Below are 24,636 nucleotides of genomic sequence, written 5' to 3' on the forward strand. Positions count from 1 at the left end.
GAGCCTGATGTATTTTACTGAATGCGTTTGTAATAATCGTATCAAACCGAAAATCGATGCAATTAATTGGACATTGAATCAAGGGTTTATATTGAACAGTATCGATATTTTGGTGAATTGTTTCAGCCCTAATGGTAAAGTATAGATTCTGAATGGCAGATAGCTAGAGCATGGGCATCAACAATGATAGCCCAGGGGTAAGGGTGTCTCGCTTGTGACACCCGAGGGGTCTGAGAGTCAATAAGTCTCATATATATATAGTCCAATCAAACAATTTTAAATCATTCCTTTTCCTGCTTAAGTACATAAATCTACATTAAAAAACAGCTCCTAAAGTCTCATGTTGGGAAAAAAGATAATTCATAGATTACTGAAAGATTACTTAGATATTAATTCCAAATCAAGGGATCCTCTCTACCCTCCCTAGCCTCCAAACCAAGGGATCCTCTCCACCCTCCCTACCCTCCAAACCAAGGGATTCTTCCCACCCTCCAAATTGAGGGATCCTCTCCACCCTCCAAATCAAGAGATCCTCTCCACCCTTCAAATCAAGAGATCCTCTTCACCCGCTTAATTGAGGGATCCTCTCCACCCTCTAAATCAAGGGGTCCTCTCCTTCTTCCAAATCAAGGGATCCTCTCTACCCTTCCTACCCTCCAAACCAAGGGATTCTTCCCACCCTCCAAATTGAGAGATCCTCTCCACCCTCCAAATCAAGAGATCCTCTCCACCCTTCAAATCAAGAGATCCTCTCCACCCTTCAAATCTTCTCTACCCTTCCCACCCTCTAAATCAACGGATCCTCCCTAATCTTCACTCTTGCCTATGTGCTGTCTAGGATCTATGGGCCAGATCTTTTTTTAATTTGAGTGCGAATTTGAATGTCAGAAGTACATGACTGTGACTATTTGAATGAGGTACAAGCTACTAGTTAACGACATCAGCTGATGAGATCTATTATATTGAGGTATTATTTCCTTTGTGAGTGATACCAGCATGATTAGTATAGGATATTTCGCTTTTTATTGGAAAATCTTCCCACACATTTGCTTCATTATGTTCTGCTATATCATAGACTTAGAGAAACGTTGATTTTTTCTCTCCTAACATTGCATTGCAATTATTTCAAAATTAGCCAGCGAGGATACCTTCACACCCAGTGGTCTTCTGTTTCAATATTAAACGGACCAAAATCAGTACCTCCCTCACACACAATCACTTCCAATCACAAGAATCAAAATTAGTACCCCTAGTCAAATACAAATCCATTGCCGATCACAAGATTCAAAATCAGTAACCCCCTGACATACAACCACTGCCGATCACATCAGAAAAGCAGTCGATATTAGGGTGAGTACCAGTCAATATTAGGGTGAGTACCAGTCAATATTAGGGTGAGTAGTAGTCAATATTAGGGTGAGTAGTGGTCAATATTAGGGTGAGTAGCAAGCAATATTAGGATGAGTTAAGAAGGCAATACTAGGGTGAGAAGCAAGCAATATTAGGGTGAGTAGAAGTGAATGTTAAGGTGAGTTAAGCAGGCAATATTAGGGTGAGTAGCAGTGAATGTTAAGGTGAGTTAAGCAGGCAATATTAGGGTGAGTAGCAGTGAATATTAAGGTGAGTTAAGCAGGCAATATTAGGGTGAGTAGCAGTGAATATTAAGGTGAGTTAAGCAGGCAATATTAGGGTGAGTAGCAGTGAATATTAAGGTGAGTTAAGCAGGCAATATTAGGGTGAGAAGCAGTCAATATGAGGTGAGTAGCTGTCAATATCAGGATGAGAAGCAGTCAATGTTAGGGGTGAAAAGCAGGTAATATTAGCCTTAGGGTGAGTAACAGTCATTATTATGTAGCTAATAAATAGTCTATTATAAAATCTGCGTAAAATCTAGAGAATGTTAGCGTTCAATATCCTGAGAATTTATTGAACGCTAACTTTGCATTGCGTAAATTGTATGCGCCCGAAACATTCCGAGTATGAGCGTTCAATATTGACGTTACCGTAACGACGTAAACAAGCAAAGCCAAAATTGCAGACGGCGGTCCTCTGAATCTGACAGAGCCGGTATTTGATATTTACTTAAGTAAATGTTTTACTGTACATAAATTATGATGTCCCCATTTACAAAATCAGTTTGCTTCATGCATTAATGACGGGTTAAATATTGAACAGTTAAGAAATGCATGCCGATATTGCACACCTTCACCTTAGATGCCAATATTGATGAATTCTCGTCTATTTTGGATTATTTTGAGTGAAAAGGGATATAATTTAACAACTAAATACTTTAGCTATATAATAAAAGGGTTATTGAACTTATATAGGTGAATATTGGCACTCGTTGGCTGTCAAATGCACTCGCAAGCTCGTGCATCTTTACAGCCAACTCGTGCCAATATTCACCAATATAAGTTCAATAACCCTATAATATTAGGGTGAGTTAAGCAGTCAATATTGAGGGTGAGTATAGTGAGTGTGTTTTTCCGTGCTCAGAGGCACATTTCGTTTCACTGTTGAATTATTAAGATCAGCAGTGACTTTATATTGTCATTCAGATTGAGCTCTTAATCCCTATTTCAAAATGAATTCGTACATTTATTGCTGAAATTGTCAATGGTCATAAAATTAAGTAGGCATGTGACACACTAGAATTTGTGAGCATGTGACACACTAGAATTTGTGAGCATGTGACACACTAGAATTTGTGAGGGATGAATACTGAAGAATAAGTACAATGTTATTTTGAAATACAAAACTTTTAAAAGTTACCTTCTTTTAGTGAAAAAAATAAAATTTTATAAATAGTTACTGAAAAAAAAAATCAAAACTTATTCAGGATTTGAACTCATTGATCCAGAGATTTTCGGCCTTGCACATTAACCAACTAAGTCAGCTAGACATGATGATGATGTGTTACATGCTATTCTTTAAAGTGAGTAAAAAATCTCATTGATATACAAAGAACATCAAGACTATTGCAGAATGTTCTCATGTGGTAGTAGAGTACGTCTCTCACCAGGAAATGACAGGACATGATGTCATCAGCTGTAGTAATCACTATAGCATTTGAATTGGGCGGTCATTTCTCAAAATTTATATCCGAAAATAGTGATATATTTTTTTTAAACTACCTGAAATTATTCTCCACTTTGGAGAAGGAGTGTCTTATCTTAGGGATTTAAAAAGCCTTTAATATTTCAGAAGACGAGGAAGCAACCTTAAACTGAATCATATTGATTGATCGTAAATTGTTTAACGTACGTCCCTCTCGAGAATTTTTCACTCATATTGAGACGTCACCATTGCTGGAGAAGGGCAGCAAAATTTAGGCTTATGCTCGATGCTTTAATGGCCTTTGAGCAGGGAGGAATCTTTACCGTGCCACACCTGCTGTGACACAGGGCCTCGGTTTTTTACGGTCTCATCCAAAGTGGCCTCATACGACAAGCAGGGGGTACTGAAGACCTATTCTAACCCGGATCCCCACAGGAATAAACTGAATTATATATTTAGCACTACGGGCTTCAGATATCTGAGCTCCTGGTACTTCATGACTCAGTCATTTGTGATCTTGTAAAAGTTTCACTTTACAAGGGAGGACTCTCCAGTAACGTTTCAATGGCCGGCTGTTCCTTGTCTCTAGCATACTCTCTATAAAAAGCTGAAGTCAGTTTTCCCTGACTAAAATTATTTTTCATAGTGATTTGACTCTATATAAGGACTGCAAGATTTGAGATGTGTGGTTATCGAGTTTATATAGAATGTCTGTATTGGTAAGATTAAAAGCCTTATTGGGGCCGTGGACTGCAGTTCCCATTAATTAGTACAGACCCCGTTCAGGGGGTGACTATAGCGTACAGACCCCGTTCAGGGAATGACTGTAACAACAGTAAGGTTTTTATTGATACTGTTGTGTTATTAGTGTACATTTAATAATTGACTTACAAATTTAATGACATTCGATATAATTCACAAGTTTGCATCCATGCTATATAACATGATGTGTAAAACTCAGTCTCATTATGAACTAGCTGTTTAAACTAATTAGTAGCTAGCTTACAGCCCACCCCATACAAATGTCATTGTATTGATGGTCCATTTTATTTCGATTTTATTTTGATTTTACATGTTTTTTATCTACATTTTGACATCTTTTTGATGATGCTAAGTACTGCAATGATAAATGAAAATTCTGTTAGTGTCCTATTTATCGTACATTAATTTGTCCAACAATCGATCAGTGCATATGAGGCTCATTAGCACATTAGATTTCAGTACAAATCATTGCTCTATGTAGTACTATGTGAAATGATGGTCATAACTTCAATGTATAATACTAGTGTGTTTGACTGAAGTGTCTGAAAACTGTGAATGGAGACATGTAAATAAACTGATTTTGAAACTGCAAGTTACGGACAGTATTATATCAGAAGCATTGCTTGTGATCGGGTTTCTATACAGACAGTATTATCAGAAGCATTGCTTGTGATCGGGTTCTATACAACTTATAGTATCTCTGCATTGAAATAGGAGAATTTATGTAAAAATACTGATATGTATCAGTTTCTGGGTGTTAAACAAGCTTTTAGGCATCATATATCTTTGATGCCTATTTGACTGTTTTTGCACTGAAACACATATGGCTGTTAGATTGGGTGTGAGGATGCGGGCACATGTACACAGCTATGTGTCAGCAAGTAGTGCTGGAGAATTCCAAGTGAATCTCCTGAAAAACCTTTATCGCCAAGTCTTCTGCAGGCCTTTGATAAATTTGTAGGGACATTTGAATTTAGTTGCCATGCCAACAGCCTGTCATCGCTAGCACTGGTGCAATCAATATTCTGATAATTCGTCTAAAATCAGCAGTCAATTTGAAACTGTGTTCATTTTCACACAGACTCTGTAGCTTGTCAGGTAAAAGAAATAAAATCTGGTACAGATTTCTTACCGATTCTGTGATAAAGGCAGACGGCTTTCTGCCATTTTAAGGTAAAAATGTTTAAGTCTACTGCTGTAGTTGTCTTGGGGGATCAGGCTAATTTCTGACAAGTACCCACTGTTTCTGGACTGGAGAGTAGCTGCATACAGCTAGAGGTACCCGGAGTGTTAGCAGGTAAGTGGAGGACATGTTAACTACTGCTTAATAATTCATCACCAGGTTTAGCAGTTCAAAAGTGTTGTTAAAATGGATGATGAAATATTGATGTGTATGATGTGCAGAAATCCTTTAATCTATCAGTCAGGTCACTGTTGCAACTACAGGTGTGCCAATCAATGTGTTCAGATTATAATTCTTCATTTTGTAAGCTCGAGAATTTGAACATTGCCTATAAAAAGAAATGGTAGACTATATGGAAATGTCTTTAATGGTTATAAGGACCCTTCAATTTTTTTTTTATAAATCTGTTGAAAAAAGGGATACATATGGCAATATAGCTTGTAGTGCATTGATTTTTTTCTCCTCATCTATTCCTACAATGTCTAATGTTAATCCGAGCGATGAGTAGAGTCATTAAAATTCACAGATATTTCTGAATCGGATCAGTCTCTCTTATATTTAAGTTTTATTTCTTCATGAATTTTATTGATTTTTTTGTTGTTCTTTTCTTTTCTCTCTTAATGTGCTTTCAAAGAGAAAATAGATTATATTAACCCTGATTCTGAATCTTAATAATAAATACTTTTAAATTATTTTAATTGTTGTAAGACTTAAATTCTGAAGAAGAAACCAAAGAAGTGGTGTAATGCCATTTTTGAAAAAAATTGCAAGAAAATAAGACTACATTGAAAGGATATAATTTAATTTGCAATAGATCAAGAATTTATAAAGTAATTGCAATATATTTGAAGGTCCTCATTATTGATGCTTTTAAAAGTTATAGTGTGATATGATAAATAGAAATTGATTTTATATGTAGCAGATAAAGTTATGTCCTCGACATTGTTAGTGAAATATCAGTTTGTTTCACAAATTTATGACTTTGATGACAAGTACATTTAATTAAAATAAAAAAAAGACTGTAAAATATCTTGTGCTCCTCTGAGTATGCCGACTCTGTGATATGAGACACAACTGTAATTTTTATTTAACATTTATCATATACTCCAGGCAATGAGTCGATTCTGTAATGCGCAATATGTCTGATCACATGTATATCATACATCAGACCGGCATGCAAAAATGCATACCTGGAGTCTGAAAATTATGTATTAGCTCGTAAACAATCAACGTATTCAAGCTTTTACCATGGTAAATCAACATATCAAGGTTTTCACTGTAGTAAATCAACATATCATTAGGTTTTTACTGTAGTAAATCAACATATCATTAGGTTTTTACTTTAGTAAATCAACATATATCATAGGTTTTTATAGTAAATCAATGTATGAGAGTTTTTACCATGATGAATGTATTAAAGATTTTACCGTAGTCAATGTATCAAGATTTATCATCCGAGTAAATCAATGTACCAAAGTTTTTACCAGAGTTAATCATGATAAATGTATCAAACTTTCTACCGTAGTAAAGTATAATGTATCAAATATTCCTTGATGTATACCTTTAAAATGCAAAATAAAAAATACCCCCATTATGTGATAAAAAGAATAACATTTTATGAAATCAGCTTTCGGACTCCGTATCAAATGGAAAAACCCATCTAAGTAACACTGCAGCTGTTTGTATTCAATATTCTAAGTATGAAAAAGCGCAGTATAGTTTAAATAGAATTTTTTTACATGCTAAAATCCATATCATATGTCAGCCCTCGGGCTGATATGGAGCCACTTGGGCTGATAAATGACATATGATATGGATTTTTAACATGTAATATTCCCTATGTAATACTATCTCGTGAGAGAAAACTGAGCTATGTTACGGCTGATCATCACATATGATCATTATTAGGTGAGAGATGTAATTACATACACTGTGAAAAAATTGATGTCAGTACAAAAAAAAAATATCATTGCAACAGCACAGCTGTATGACATCTTCAAGTAATCAGGAATGGAATAACGGTGATTATTTTACAGCCAGGAATACAGATGTGTCATATAGCTCGAGATCAATATAGGCACGGACTGGAGAACTGTATTTATCAGGTTGATCATTAATCAGATGTAAATGAAGAATACGATACTGCTTGTGGCGTTTTCTGCATCAGCAGTTCACATATTCACCATGCTCAGTCAGCCATGAGGTGCAAGCGTCGGAGAGGAGGGAAAATATCCTCCACAATAGATTGCGTAATGACCAGAAACACGAACGACATGCTGCTAATTGTGGCAGTTACTTCCCCTTGGCTTCAGATCAAAGGTGGGCTATGTATTGATTAGCTTCATGGAAGAGTTGCTTATTAATTAGTCCACCTTTACAGTCACATTTCCCTGCCGTCAGTAGACCTATTGAATTGACATGACATTCAAAATCTTGCAGTAAAAAATTTAATGGTGAATCTCTCTCTGTAGAAGGATTTCCTTTGCTGATTGGACAAGTGTCACTTTGTAGACTTCATGTTCTGAATATTTCCACGATTGTTTGATTTGTGAGTCTAAAACTTTTATTGACATAAGTTCTTTATAGAAAGAAGAATTCATAATGGCCATGATTTGCATTTTTTTTTAAGAATGAAAAAGCATGCAAAATCATATGATAATTAATGGACCAGTAAGCTCATGCATGTGTATTATTATAATGCACAAACCTCCAGACTGGACTGTAGATGAAATGTCTTTATAAGCATTATGTGGTAGAACTGTCAAAGTAGGTGTGTGATTAGAATTTCATGTTTCCAATAATCAGTCGAATACTTAAATGGAACTGACACTGGGAATTCAGAATTTACAGACCTTTAAGTGAAACCGATCCATAATCAAAATGATAATGGGTAAAATATGCAATATGTATCAACTCAGAGCTGTTTGTTCACAGTCATTGTAGATATGCAATATGTATTATGAATTAGACTACAATATTATTTAGAAATTAACGTATTTCCTATAAGCTGTGCATTTCTTTTCGGACATGAACTTGATAGATATGGAGATCCTGTGTCGCGACAGGCGTTGGCATGGTAAAGTTTGGAGACTTGTTGTTTTTGCTCGGTTCTTATTATTTTTAGTATTCCTCCGCTTCTTTTCCAAAACTTCTTTTTCTTCCGCTTCTTTCTCACGCCTAAAACTGTCCGACACCGTTCTCCATAACCAGTTGATGAAATTAAGTAATAGATACTCAAGGATATGATAGGGGGCCTCCATGGGCGGGTGGTTAAAGCATCATGCTCAAAATCACATGTCCTCTCACCTCTGGTTGGCGCAGGTTTGAATCCTGCTTGCGCCGGTAAGTGAGGGAGTTTCCCAATTTACTTTCGGAAGGTCGGTGGTTTCTTCCCAGGTACATTGTAACTGGGTTCTCTCTTCCACCAATAAAACACTGGGCGCCACCAGATAACAGAAAAATTGTTGAGTGTGGCAGAAAACAAGCAAACAAGGATATGATAGGCCATTGTATCTGGATGTGCAGAAATGTTTTTGTTTTCAGATTGAAGGGGGTTAGGGTACATTTTGGGGGGAACAAAGAGGGTGGGGTTTAAAATAGAACTCTATGAGAAAAATTATTCCAAAATCCAACAGATATTACTTGACAAATATGATAAATACAGTCCTGGGGTCTTCAGAAATGAATAGAGGATGACAGGGCCTACAACTTAGGATCAAGGACAAGTGACCCCAGTGACCTTGACCACTGACCATGAACATAAAAACTGATATAACTTTAAAACCGGGACTGATGGCTACATGGAATTTTTAGAAATGGCCAAAGGATGTCAGGACCTACAAACTAGTAGCTAGGTCAAGCAACTCTAGTGACCTTGACCTTTGGCCTTAGAACATAAATCTGGTATCACTTAAGAACCAGGTCTGATAGAGACATGGAGGTCTTTAGAAATGATGAAAGGATGATGAGATCCACAAAACAGTATCAAGGTCGCATGACTCCAGTGACCTTGACCTCTGGCCTTGAACATACATACTTGTATGATTTTAGAACAGGGATTGATAGAGACATGGGACCTTCAGAAATGACAAGAAGATGATAATATCTTATACAAACCAATATGAAGGTTAAGTGACTCCAGTGATCTTGACCTTTGACCTTAGAACAAAATTGGAATTGCTTAAGAATCAGGTCTGATAGATATATGGAATCTTCAGAAATGATGAGATCTAGAAATCAGTATCAAGGTCACATGACTCCAATGACCTTGGCCTCTGACCTTAGATCATAAATTTGGTATTACTTAAGAACTAGGTCTGATAAAGAGATGAAATCTTCAGAAATAATAAAAGGATGATGGGATTTACAAATTGGTATGAAGGTCATGTGACTCCAGTGACATTGACCTCTGACCCTAAACATAAGTCTGGTATAACTTTAGAACTGGGAATGATAGAGACATATGGAATCTTCAGAAATGATAAAAGGGTGTATAGTGACCTACAAACTAGTATCCCCATTGACCTTGACCTTGGTTATAAAAACTTATATATAACTTAAAACCAGGACTGATAGAGACATGGGATCATCAGAAATGATAAGAGGATGTTGGGACCTACAAACTAGGATCAAGGTCAAGTGACACCAGTTTTACTGAAGAAAAAGGGGGATTTTTTGAAAAATTTCAAAATCAAACCCTTCATGATCTAGATTTCTTAAATGAAGTTAAAATTGGCATGGATTTTATCAAGGGAGGAAAATAGTAGTACTCAGAAAAAGCCACTTTTATACAGCCAGTACTTCGTTTGGGAGACTTTATAATGGTAGATTATAATCATATATATCTTGTTGTCCATTTGTTTTCTAAATTATAATCTGAGAGGATCACAGGACGTTGAAAGAATGAACTTTTGATATAATTATTATAGTAATAAATGCTGGTTTTTTTTTTTATCACAAACAGGCAAACACCAATACTGTATAAGTAGAATTTTAGCTAGACACAAATTTGGCAATTTTTCCTTTAAAATGGGTATATATATGTAGCGAGAACAAATTTTAGCGACTTTATAATTCTAAGAATGATAACTATCAGTACCTCTGATGTGAAATAATTGTTAGTGATATTCAATTTTAGCGATCTTATCACTCTCACTATAATAATGCGAAGGTTAAATCAGCTTGGATGATAAAAGGAGCAATAGTGTGCAGATCGAGTCTCAGCATTAGAATATTGTAAGTCTATAGTTGACTCTTAAACTTTAGTCCACTGAGCTGTCCATTTATCTGTCGGGACACTTTAAGATTTAGATTAATATAGGCCTACTGTGTGTACCTGCTTGTGTAAAAGTGATTATATATATTTACATATGTATGTATATATATGTATATATCATATGTATTGGTCTGAAGAGGCATTAAAGCCGAAAGCGCTAACAGTGAAGTGTTATTCGAGTTTTGTGTTTCTTGTAATACTATGTATATATATGTATATATGTATGTATATATATATGTATGTATGTATGTATATACAATCCCTTGCATTGTTGACACAGAGAACCTGTGTTCCTTAGAACACTGTAGTTAATTCCATGATAGATGAAGTAAATTGCCCCCAAAGAAGAACTGAATGAACATGACACCGTATAAGGTTATGAATTTGGCGAGAACGTATAATCTAATTAAAATCTTCTGGCAATTGAGGGATAATAGATATAAAAAGAAATTAATTTGTATGAAATGGTGAAATTTTTGTTGTTGTGAGGTTGTGATTTGAAATAGTGGATGTTGTGTTCACTTCATCATTACAATTTATATATTAAAAGCCAGAAGTCTGAAATCTGAAAGCCTTGAGAAAAAAATCCAATATATTTGTGGACAGAATCCATAAAGGGTTCTTGACAAAGTCTAATTAAATGTAGATTACCAAGAAAATTCAAAGACGGGGGTTTGGAATCAATACTCGGTTCTTGTGATTTACACTGGGCCCCGAGTTTCCTATCGTTTAACAAGGCTGCAGGATCTAATGTCAGCCCTGTCATGCTAAGATCATTGAAGTTTTAAGCTCTTTTGAATAATTAAACCTATTCAACTGTCGGTAAATTTGCATATGTGACAAGGCAACTGAAAAAATTCTTGCTATGAAGATTTGAAATCGGATTATTGTGTTTCCTCTAGACATTTTTCTGAGACTTGGAATCAATATAAAACAAAAAAAATTAGGCTTGAAGCAGAGTGTGTTGTTTCTGGAATATCCAGTATATAATGGCTTTGATATTTGAACATTAATACTTGTTAAGCTGAGTTTTGTGCCAGTCAGAATCGTTTTCAGGAGAATTGCAATATAACATATATATATTACATGTATAAATTAGTTCACTGAAAAAAAACAAACTGATAGCAGCTGAAGTCCATGAAAATAAATGATCAACATCATTTTAGGTACTCTTTAATATGCAAATCCTATGACTTTCTAAAGTTAATGGGACATATGTAATATATGTTATTGACTTTTTCAGCCTAATGTAGTTGTCAAATTGAGGCTTGCATTGGAGATGCATGACATGTTGCTATTTGATGTGATCAGTATGTGTTCTTATTTCTTCCTCATCACTTACGTGTGGACTGGACTCAATGTACTCCCAACAATATTGCAGAATCTAGTGAAAACCTGCTGGTGGTTCGATTGTTATAGTGTAATTTTAAGATATTAAAGGGATATCATATCAAAGGATTCTAATTTTTTTTTATTGACATCTAAGCATACGAATTATAGCATTAATGTACGATCAAAATTCTTGATACATTGTAGATCTTTAAGTCGTAAAAGTTATTTTTAATAAATTGTGCAAGATTGAAGCTATTTAGCTCATTTTTATGTTATTTAAAATATATATTGCAATTTTTCTAATACTTTGATGTATTGTAGTAAAGTTTATGATATATCGCATATACTAATTCTTAAGATAAATTCATTACACTCTTGCATATCTTTAAAAACATGTTTACAAGATAATGAATGTATTCCTATATAACTAGCAAAAAATCAAAACAATATTACAGTGAAATTATTTTTTTGTGTGTACGCTGAGTTTTGTTTGTGACGTGTTTGATCATTCAATCCCCCCCCCCCCCCCCCCCCCCCCCCAAAACATACAAACATACATTGACACACTGTAACATCATCAGGATACTGAGTGTGATGATCCAGAAAGTTGGATCACACCCTGTGAATTTAACTGTATTAAAACACAGATTATTGTGTCAGCCTACTTTCAGTATTTGATTCTTTCTCTCTTACAGAACCCTGTCAGCCTGAGAGTATCAAAAGACAGGTACATTGTGCTGAGCTTTGTGCTCTGTGGATGTATTGCGGGAATTCTCCTGGCATCTGTCATAATATTTCTGATCCGGAGGAACTCCAGATCCAAACAGAAGCTAGCACAACTGTCTGGATCAACAGGAGAAGGAAATGAGGCCTCCCAAGACTATCAGGTAAGTTTGGTGAAACATTAATGTTTAAATTTAAAAAGGAGGAGCTAAAACATTAAAGTTTAAATTTAAAAAAGGAGGAGCTAAAACATTAATGTTTAAACTTTAAAAAGGAGGAGCTAAAACATTAATGTTTAAACTTAAAAAAAGAAGGAGCTGGGTTCTGCTGCCAGGTTCTTAATTCACTCGCAGTTCCGTAGACCTGAGAGGGTTGATAGAGAGGTGAAGTTTGGACCCTATGAAGTACTGCAGACATGTTAGCACTTTCCAAATGTTCAGCTAGCATTGGATTGTTAAACAATTGAGAAGGCTATGTATTGCAGCTATAAAAGTTTAAGAAAAGTGTTGCTGAGTAAGAAAGGTGTGTTCATGGATCATTTGTCACAGTTTTAATTACAATCTAACACAGACTTTAAACATATTTCTGAAATACTATTAAGGCTTTTATTTATGAATTTTCCAATTTCTGGCTTTCAAATACTACGTACTCTCCAACCAACCAAACACAGTGATTATCTGGGTGAAGTGGAGGCTCTGATTTTCTGATGTTATCAATATTCATTCTGGGGATGTGTGGAATTAAACACGTATTGTCTGGTGGCCAGCATGTACATTTAACAGCAACAAAAAATCCATTTAGTTCCCAGTGGGTTTTCCCGAGTGAGATACCGAATTGGTGACGAGAATTGTATTGGACTTAGCTGGAGTTTGTTGGTGATCAGTCATGATGGATGTGTCTGCTTTTCCATTAAGTTTTTGGGGAGACAAATTTCTGTCCATTTTTATGAGGAAGACTTGGTCCTAATCCATGGCATCTCAGACACAAATTAATGTGCCACTGCCCAACAGCTCCGTGTGACAAGAAATGGTGGAAAGCATTTACAAATTAGCAAATTTTGGTTTATTGCAAACACAAGCTCAGAAACTGGCTTAATGTAAAATTTTATTTTGTATCTCCTTGCATGCCATGGGTTTAGCATCGATATCGTTCTGTGTCCATTCTTATTCCACAAGGAGGGATGTTGTGACAGAATGGGCTGCATTAACCCGTGGTGCACAATTCCGCATCTGAGTAATTGTCGACTGTAAAATCACTAATCTAATTCATTGGGAGGTAAATTTATGCTGTTTCCATGGTCAATTTCTAATTCAATGAGAGTTACATTTTTTGCTGTTCCATGGTAGATTTCTAATTCCTTGGGAGGTTTTAAATTTTTGTTGCTTCTTGGTAGATTTCTAGTTCATTGGGAGGTAAATTTTTGCTATTTATAAGTACATTTTTAATTCATTGGGAGTTAAATTTTTGCTGTTTTCATGGTGGCTGATTACTAATTCATAGGGAAGTAAATTTTGGTTGTTTCTATAATTCATTGGGAGGTTAATTTTCGTTATTTCTGAGGTAGATTTCTTTCTTGGGATTCATTGGGAGGTTAATTATTTTGGTAGATTTCTAATTCATTGGGAGGTTAATTTTTGTGGTAGATTTCTAATTAATTGGGAGGTAAATTTTTGTTATATCCGAGGTAGATTTCTTTCTTGGGATTCATTGGGAGGTTAATTTTCGTGGTAGAGTTCTGATTCATTGGGAGGGATTCATTGGGAGGTTAATTTTTGTGGTAGATTTTTGATTCATTGGGAGGTTAATTTTTGTGGTAGATTTCTGATTCATTGGGAGGTTAATTTTTGTGGTAGGTTTTTGATTCAATGGGAGGCTAATTTTCGTGGTACATGTAGATTTTTAATTCATTGGAAGGTTAATTTTTGTGGTAGATTTCTGATTCATTGGGAGGTTAATTTTTGTGGTAGATTTCTGATTCATTGGGAGGTTAATTTTTGTGGTAGATATTTAATTCATTGGGAGGCTAATTTTTGTGGTAGATTCTTAATTCATTGGGAGGTAAATTTTTGTTATTTCTGTGGTATATACACAGGAGAAATTAGAGACAACTCAGATTAAAAAAAAATTCTCAAACCATGAATCATTAGTCCTGCTAAAGTGTCTTGGATATTTGTATCATCTTAAAAAAAATAACGATAGACATAATTTTATGTATACAAAAATTTATAACTTATTGCTATATGTCCAGTAATATATTCTATATGTCATCCTGTTAACGTATATGCATGTTTCTCCCTGAGAAAACTGTATGGACCTTTATTTTTAACTTAATATTGACCACTGCAAAGATATCACTCTCAGAATTTCACACAACAACCCCTCTTAAGAATACCTGATTTGTCGATAAAGTAAATACCTTATATGGTGCAATGTCAATACATCGCGGACTTAGATGGGATAAACGGGTTGATCAGCGGCATGGAGTAGGTTTATCAAAGTTTTGTAACAAAATGATTGGTCATTCACGCCGACGGGAACTATCCAAGCCCTAGCTTAAAAGATGTGAAATATTGTCCAACAGTGGTACAGCTTAAGGAGTAGATAACCCCTATTGATTTTGAAGTCACATGGTAAAAGTTCAAGGGTTAATCTACTTTGGACATAGGAAGATATGGTCTGCTTAATATCTTGAGAAATCCTTTCCTTGACCAACATCAAACTTGGTGCTCTAGTACATCGTAAGGTACTAGTAGATGAACCCTATTGATTTTGGGTTCACATGGTCAAGGGTCAAACTGGACATATAGTGATATATATTGTCTCCTATATTTTGAGAATGATTTACAGTGTACTTGATTTATACCAAACTTAGTACACATCCTAAGGAGTTGATAAACCCTATTGATGGTCAAAGGTCAAGGGTCAATCCACTCTGGACATAAGAAGATATTGTTCATTCAATATCTGGAATTGTTTTGGCACCACTTAATCAATTGAATAATACATGTGTAAAACCCTTTTTTATTTAAAAGCACCAAAGGGGGGAGGGGGGGGGGGCATACATGTCTTTAAAACATTTCTTGTTTTATAGATCAAGTGTTTGTTTGGATTTTGAAGATGTGTATGTGGCAAAGATTTTGATTCCTTTAATTTTTGAGAAAATTGTATATTGTTGAACTTAGTTATTTTGACTGATTGATTGTTTTGTGTCCCATCGAAAATTTTTCGCTCATATTGAGATGTCACCAGCTGTAGGTGATGCACCACAAATTTAGATCTAAGCTTAGGGCTGTAGCGGTAAGGATTCTTTATCGTGCCAATGTCTGCCGCCGCAACATTTTTAAGGTCATATCCAAAAGACCCGTGATTCTCACTTCTAAATGCCAAAGGTTTGGCGAAAGAGCAATCACTACCTATTTTAACATCTTAGGTTTGAAGTGGCCATGGCACATCTCAGCTGGGCTCGAACTCACAACCTCCCAGTTATACGAAGCGAACACTTTACCACTAAGCGAACACTTTACCACTAAGCTACTGCAACCAGTTAATCAGTTTTGAGGAAATATTATAAAGTGAGTGCATGGCTGATACTAGTTTAAGTAAAATTCTTTAACTCCTGGCATGTTTGCCATGTTTGCTAATCTAATAAAAGCACCCTATTATAACCTTCTCACAGGCGTACCGTATACTCGTGCTTCCCTTAGGGGCCTGTTCAACGCGAGCCTAATTTAGCAACAAATACTAATTGAAGCTGATTATATATATAGTCTGTTGCTCAAAAGATTGGGTTATCAAGATCTCAAGCCTCTGTAGAATTGTGGAAATAAGCAACATACTCAGAGAACGAACCACGTGTACAGCAACATTTTAAGGAAACTGGCAAAATCATCCCACAATTCTGTCAGCCTATCATGAGATTCATGTGTGAAATTAAAGATGCTCTGACAAATTAATGTTACCAAATTGCCATGTTAGTTTTAGTTTAAATTAAATATTTTATTCAATATGAAAAAAAAAAAAGATTGGACGGCAGGCTATACACTTAGAACTGTCCTCTCCATGTGTTGTTCCTGCACTCAACAGGTGCCCGCCTCCTTCCACAGTAACATGTCAGTGCACCTTTATAATACTGGCATGTTTTCCTCCAGGAAATGAAGAGTACATTAACATGATATATGCACAGCTTTATGTTGACTTTCCTCCCGGAGGAAATGAAGAGTACATTAACATGATATATGCACAGATTTATGTTGACTTTCCTCCCGGAGGAAATGAAGAGTACATTAACATGATATATGTACGGCTTTACGTTGACTTTCCTCCTGGAGGAAATGAAGAGTAAATTGTCATAAAATATTCACAGCTTTATGTTGACTTTCCTCCCAGTAAATTAACATGATATATGCACGGCTTTACGTTGACTTTCCTCCCGGAGGAAATGAAGAGTAGATTGTCATAAAATATTCACAGCTTTATGTTGACTTTCCTCCCAGTAAATTAACATGATATATGCACAGCTTTACGTTGACTTTCCTCCCAGAGGAAATGAAGAGTACATTGACATGATATATGCATGGTTTTACATTGACTTTCCTTCAGGATCTTTGTCGTCAACGGATGCAGGGCAAGTCCTCTGAGAAGCCTGAACCCCTTCATGCTGCGTCACGGATTGGAAGTATGTCCGAGCAAGTCCGAAGTCCATCCAGCAGAAGCAGCACATCATCTTGGTAATTAATAGTTAGAACCTCACCTCCGACCCTAATCAATAGTTAGTCTTTACCTCTGACCCTAATTGTTAGTTAGACCCAAATTAAATCAGAGATTTTTCTTCTAGCCTTCTTTTGCCGAAATTCTGTTCCACTCTCAATTGAGAATGCCCTCAATTATTCCCCAGAAACATTGCTGAGTTTTTCCAAGCTCATGTGATAATTTCTTGCTATCTACAACACATGTTTGAAATATACCCCAATAGCCATGTGGAGATTGGTGTATTAATTAGCATTAATTAATTTGTCGCGTTAGGACTGGTCTAGTTACAGTTGTTAGTTGTCATTTTTTCCAGAATAAGCCATAACTTTCTCTATGTAATTTGAGGGAGGGATTTTATAAATCAGAATCGGCAGACATATTGTAACTGGATATTGTATTTATCACATGACCAGGAAAATGTCAGTATTTGTTCTATTATAATTTTTTTTATTATATGATTGGATAATTTAAAACGTCGAAACTCAGGCTACCAAAGGTTTAAATGAAAGGATACTTGGTCGGCCATCTTTGTTCACAGCAAGAGTTCAAGAGTAAGTCGAAGTGATAAAAGATCCGAATTTTCATTGGAGGACCAAAAATTAATAACCAATGGTATCGATTTAGGAATTCTTGAATTATTTTTGGTTTGATGATGATCAAATGGTATCTTCGATTCAAAGGCTCGCGCGGAGGTGAATACAACATTCTATTTCTGTTCTAGTTTGTTGAATCTCTCAGCCAATCAGAAAGTTTTGAATTATTCAATCACATAATAAAGATTATTATGACTCACACTTAATGGAACAATGCTATATTGCATTTCCTTCAAGAAATTATGTGAATTATGGTAACTGTATACAGACTTGAAGTCTGTTGTTGATAGCAATCTCCAACACCTGCTGAGTGTGTCTGCTGTATTTTCTTGTTGAACAGCAATTTTAGTTTGTGAGAGCTAGAATTAAATTCACAGTGGTATCTGGTAGGACGGGCTGTTATAATTACCCCAGATTTCTAGTTCTGTTGGGATCTGGTTTTGAAAGCCATGCTGAGATCATGTACTGTAGAAGTTACTAGCTGGTATGAAATGTCAATATATCAGAAATAAGAGAAATCCCAGACTACATCATCTTTATTTCTATGTTGCAAAAATATTGCTTTGTTTGAAATTTCAATTACTTGACTCATTTAAAAATAAAAATTTCAGGTTATTGACATAAAAAAAAATGGTCCACTGTCAAGCTAGCTCAGCTGGTTAACGTATCGCTTCACAAAAGTTAGATATATGAGGTCCAAAATGGCCGTGGTCAATGTGTGTTGTGTCTCAGTCCAAAATGGCCATTGTCAATGTGTGCTAGCTGTGTCTCAGTCCAAAATGGCTGTAGTCGATGTGTGCTGTGTCTCAGTCCAAAATGGCTCATAGTCAATGTGTGCTGTGTCTCAGTCCAAAATGGCCGTTGTCGATGTGTGACGTGTCTCAGTCCAATATGGCCGTGGTCTGATGTACGTGTTTGTGTGCGTCATCCTGATGTATCTTTTACTGAGCGTTTACTAATTTGTTTTCAGTAATTATCGACTCATGAATTTTTTTTATGGACAGACTGAAATAGTTGTCATTCTGTAGTGTATGTTAAAAAAAAATAGGGTATATGGATGTAATTTTTAAGGAAGACATGAAATGCAAGTGATTGATATTGTTTTAAGGTCACCTGAGTGACTCGGGTGACTTAAATTACTACATTCAGTTCCCATCTGTAACTGTCATACATCATGCATTACCAATTGCACATTTTTAGCTCAAGTGAGCTTTTCTGATCACCCGTATTCCGGCTTCCGTCCGTCTGTAAACTTTTAACATTTTTTACTTCTTCTCAAAAATCACTGGGCCAATTTCAACCAAAGTTGGCACAAAGCATCCTTAGGTAAAGGGAATTCTAAATTCTTAAAATAAAGGGCCAGACCACCTTCCTAGGGGAGATAATCAAGAAAAGGTAAAAATAGGGTAGGGTCATTAAAAAATCTTCTCAAGAACCACTGGGCCAGAAAAGACGAAATTTATAGATAAGCTTTATTAGGTAGTGCAGATTCTAAATTGTTAAAATCCTGGCCCCCGGGGGTCGGATGGGGCCACAATAGGGGATCAAAATTTTACATACAAATATATAGGAAAAATCTTTAAAAATCTTCTTCTCAAGAACCACTGAGCCAGAAAAGCTGAGATTTATATGAAAGCTTCCAGATATAGTGCAGATTTTAAATTGTTAAAATCCTGGCGCCCGGGGGTCGGATGGGGCCACAATAGGGGATCAAAGTTTTACATACAAATATATAGGAAAAATCTTTAAAAATCTTCTTCTCAAGAACCACTGAGCCAGACAAGCTGACATTTACATGAAAGCTTTCTGACATAATGCAGATTCAAATTTGTTAAAATCCTGGCCCCCGGGGGTCGGATGGGGCCACAATAGGGGATCAAAGTTTTACAAACAAATATATAGGGACAATCTTTAAAATCTTCTCAAGAACCACTGAGCCACAAAAACTGAGATTTGCATGAAAGCTTCCTGATATAGTGCAGATTCAAGTTTGTTAAAATGATGGCCCCCGGGGGTCAGATGGGGCCACAATAGGGGATCAAAATTTTACATACAAATATATAGGGACAATCTTTAAAAATTTTCTTCCCAAGAACCGAGGAGCCAGAAAAGCTGATATTTACATGAAAGCTTCCTGACATAATGCAGATTCAAGTTTGTTCAAATCATGGCCCCCTGGGGTTGGATGGGGCCGCAATAGGGGATCAAAATTTTACATACAAATATATAGGAAAAATCTTTAAAAATCTTCTTCTCAAGAACCACTGAGCCAGAAAAGCTGATATTTACAAGAAAGCTTTCTGACATAGTGCAGATTCAAGTTTGTTCAAATCATGGCCCTTGGGGGTAGGATGGGGCCACAAGGGGGGGGGATCAAAGTTTTACATACAAATATATAGGAAAAATCTTTAAAAATCTTCTTCTCAAGAACCATTGGGCCAAAGAAGTTCACATTTACATGAAAACTTTCTGACATAGTGTAGATTCAAGTTTGCGAAAACTATGGCCTCCAGGGGTAGATTGGGGCCATGATAAGGACTACGGTTTTACATGCAAATATATATATAGAAAGTCTTCTGATATGGACCAAGGTGACTCAGGTGAGCGATGTGGCCCATGGGCCTCTTGCTAATTTAAGTATTTCTTTTCAAATGAAATATAGATTTAAGCCTTTATATAAAGCAGTAAGAGGATTTTAGTAGGACTTTTGCAAGGGGGGGGGGGGGGGGGGAGGCAAAATTATTTGTATAATATTTAGAAATCTTCTCTTAAGTTTTGCATATCTAAAATGAAAACTTAATAGTTATGCAAAGTGGGAAACCGTCTATCAAAATTATAAATTTCATGACCCAAGGGTATGTGGAGGTTCAGTCTCTCAGGGTGAGGCTGAAATGGGTATATAATAGTAAAATGTCTATATAATATAATGTTAAGGAATTCTTTTCACCTGTTGCCACAAAAAATGCTGACTGCATATTCCAGATCAGGGATCTGTCTGCCAAAATTGTAAATTTCTTTGCTCAATCCAGGAGTAGGAGTTAATTCAGACCCCTGCATGGAGATGGAGGTCAAATTTGTCATATAGTATTCAATTAATACTTGTGTTTATTTACATCAAATGTAAAAAAAAAAAAAAAAAAAATAAAAAAAAAAAAATATTTAGAGGAAGTATATACCGGGGGTAGCTGTTCACTTTTTCAGCTTTAGATTTTACAGCCTCTGGAACAAGGTGGTGGTGGGGTGGGGGGTCAGGGGGATGGAGGCAGGAGGTCAGGAACAGGTGGTGGTGGGGCAGGGGATCAGGGGGATGGAGATAGGAGGTCAGGAACAGGTGGTGGTGGGGTGGGGAATCAGGGGGATGGAGACAGGAGGTCAGGGACAAGTGGGGGGGGGGGTCAGAGGGATGGAGACAGGAGGTGGTGGGATGGGGGGTCAGGGAGATGGAGACAGGAGGTGGTGGGATGGGGGGTCAGGGAGATGGAGGCAGGAGGTGGTGGGATGGGGGGTCAGGGAGATGGAGGCAGGAGGTCAGGGACAGGTGGGGGGGGGGGGGGGAATGGTAAAGTGATGGTTGACATTTTCTTTTGTTTAGCCGAAATCTGATTTCAACTAAATGAATATTAGAGAAAGTACATGTACTTAGCTAACCTGTGTACATGCAGATATAAAGTTGTAGATTTTATATCCTCTGGGGAAAGAAGTTCTGATTTGGAGGGGAGAGGGGGAGGGGTTGTAAAATTATTATGAATGATTTTATCTAGTGTGTGCATGTGTATCATTAAGTCATGCTATCATTGTATAAAATACAGTATGTATGCAGCTTAACAAGATTGACATTTTAGACTTAAAAATTAACACTTCGCTGTGGATGCTTAAGTGACTATATAATGCATTATAAGGCCTGTACGTGAGCCTCTTCTTGTTCTTATTTCTAGTAAATACTATGCAATAATTTGGCCACTTCATTAATATTCCCAAACTTTGGTTATATCGAATTGTTCATTGAATTACCTTCAACATATCCGAAGTGGACTAGGAATCGTGGGATATATTGATAATTCATGAGGAAGAGACAAGTTTTTTCCCCCGATTGTTACAGGATTAGTGCGACTTCTCCATAACAATGGTGTTTGTGATACACTGACTATGTGCGACATTCACAGTAGCCATTTTTATTCTAGTCTGCTTCTGATTTAACCAGAGATAATGGAATAGTGCTGTTTCAGCGTTTAATGGTGTCCCCGCACTTCCGTTCCCATTAGTTAAGTCGGAGGATCTGCCATGATTAAACCGCCACTGTTAACAGGCTTCCTCATAAAAAGAGATCCAAACGCCAATTAAAGCCAGCTGATTTAGGTCTTACTAGTCATGGCATGAAATAGAACTAACCCTCCTCGTGCATTCACAAAAGACGACAAATCGCTTCTTATGTCCAAATCTGTTTGAGCTTTATAATTCTGTTTTACTGCTTTAAATCTATCGTTTCACCAGACTCTTAATGGGAGAACAGATAATGCCCATTCTCAGTGAGAAATTCCCCTGTGTTTTCTGCAGGATTTTTATTTCAAACTACATCAGGTATTATAGGAATTGAGCAGGAATTTTTAAAGGACAGTAAAAACTGAAAAGCATTCACGAGGACGACTGAATGATAATTGCGGTGAAAACGATCGAGTCATGTGGCCTGTCAGATTTCAGACTTTGATATGAGGAACCTCGATTTATACTCTAATCAGGTCCATCAAAATTAATTTTTCCATCTAAAGGCCCAAAATGTTAAGCATTAATCATCAAGATTTAGGAAGAACTCGTGGTGTATCACACACACAGCACCACAGTCTTGTCCAAACTGAATACAACGGCTCTCGGCACTCCCGTTAATGAGCGCTGACTGAGGACAATGGATAATGATTCAGAACAAAAAGATGCAGTTATAAAGCATAGTCAAAAGAAGGACGCAAATGATAATGAAACTTGTAAAGAAGATCTTGGTTTACAATTTCAGAAGACTTTGAAACTTGATACTTGAAGCTTTGATTTGTATACTAATTGCTGAGGAAGAGAGGAACCTCGGTGTTTGACAACCTAGTGTCTCAATATACATTTAATTATAACATTGATGGGTATTGATCCTCCAAATTACAGTCTTTTCTCATGAATTGAAAAGCAATACTGGGATCTGCTACATATTTCTCATTATAAACAGTCAGACATGTTTCGTGCCGGATTCCAAGAAAATGTCTCGGTAAAAGTCTTCACTATACAATACCTGGCTATATTAGTCTGTCAACAAAATAGGAGACATAAAGTAAACACTGAATTAAAAAAAAAACGTTTCCCCTTATTTAAAAGAGTTCTGTACCCTTCTTTTTTTCTAGTACTTATTTGTATGACTCTTTAATAACAAGGCAAAGATGTCTAATTACCATTTCTGAATATAATGTTGAGAATGCTGGAAATTGAAGTATATAAGCTCTGAATATAATGTTTAGAATGCTGGGAATTGAAGCATATAAGCTCTGAAGATAATGTTGTGAGAGCTGGGACTGCTTTCGTTTGTAAGACATCTTGTTGAATCGCAAGAATTGACAGATGATACGTCACATTTTGCAAAATGATGCCAGAACTATATACCTTAGACCCTTATAAGCAACCATGACAAACAAGAACATAATATACCATAGACCCTCTTATAAGCAACCATGATAAGCTAGAACATAGACCATAGACCCTCTTATAAGCAACCATGATATTAGCTAGAACATAGACCATAGACCCTCTTATAAGCAACCATGATAAGCAAGAACATAGACCATAGACTCTCTTATAAACAACCATGATAAGCTAGAACATAATATACCATAGACCCTCTTATAAGCAACCATGATAAGCTAGAACATAGACCATAGACCCTCTTATAAACAACCATGATAAGCTAGAACATAATATACCATAGACCCTCATATAAGCAACCATGATAAGCTAGAACATAGAACATTTTGAATAATGATATGAAAGAAATGAAATAAGGAATAAGAAACGTGAATTCTATTATCAGCCGCTTTTGATCACAAACTTAAAACTTGAGGAACTGTACATTTCAGTAACAGCTAACACACGTAAGTTTGAAATTAGGTCAATAAATTAATCAAAATGAGACTCTGCTGTTAGTATAATGGTTGTGAATTTGAGTAAATGTCCGCAGCAGCAGGGTGTTGTGTAGGATGTATTTCCGATGAACAAATACAAATGCTGTTGTCACGCCAGATCTCGGTTAATGCACTGGCTGTGTGTCATCCGTAGAGTGTCTCATTCTGTTCCTGATTTAAACAGCCCCCCCCCCCCCCCAGGGTAAACTGAATGTGAAGTTGCCTGATGGGGTCCAGGTGATGCCTGTTTTTATCCCTTCCTCCTGTTTGCTTGCTGGATGATGTCATCGACCAAGCATAATAGATGTTTTATGATGTAGACAGCAAGGTTAAAAGTTTTTGTTTTTTTTAAAATGATACATTTCCAAGTAATGATTGACATGCTGTGTCTCAAATTTACATGAGTGTACAGCATCTATAGACCTACGCTGCAATTTAGGATTCCGAGGATCTATTTTGTGCATTAGCGACCAGACCATAATGACTGTTTTTCTACACTAACTGAAACTTCTGTGTGGGTGGGTAAACTCTGAATGGAAAATGTATCTATGAATGCACAGAACAATGCATTGTAACCACAGTATAATTTTTGCAGCACAGGCCCTTCTTCTGTATGACTATTGCATTTAAATTATGGGGTTCATTGTACTCGCTTTCAGGATTCCCATTACAACTTGATAAAATCTTCTTTTATTTTTATTTTTTTATTTCATTTCTCAATCTGATGTTTTTGCCTTTGGTATCTTTACTAACTGAAAGGATGGCCATTTCCTCACGAATGTGTATGCAGGATGTGCGTAAAAATCTTGCTAA

General features: G+C 36.3%; 1 protein-coding gene across 1 annotated transcript in view; it reads left to right on the forward strand.

The window, feature by feature from the left end:
* The window catches only part of LOC125666668 (receptor-type tyrosine-protein phosphatase N2-like), a 132,152-nt gene that overhangs the window by 85,148 nt on the left and 22,368 nt on the right, over positions 1-24,636 (forward strand). Inside the window, exons 11-12 of the mRNA XM_056151776.1 lie at positions 12,305-12,496; positions 16,932-17,059. Of these exons, the coding sequence (XP_056007751.1) occupies positions 12,305-12,496; positions 16,932-17,059 (320 nt within the window). The remainder of the gene's footprint in view (positions 1-12,304; positions 12,497-16,931; positions 17,060-24,636) is intronic.

The sequence above is a fragment of the Ostrea edulis genome, chromosome 10 (assembly GCF_947568905.1).
Source record: "Ostrea edulis chromosome 10, xbOstEdul1.1, whole genome shotgun sequence".
NCBI classification, from domain to species: Eukaryota; Metazoa; Mollusca; class Bivalvia; order Ostreida; family Ostreidae; genus Ostrea; species Ostrea edulis.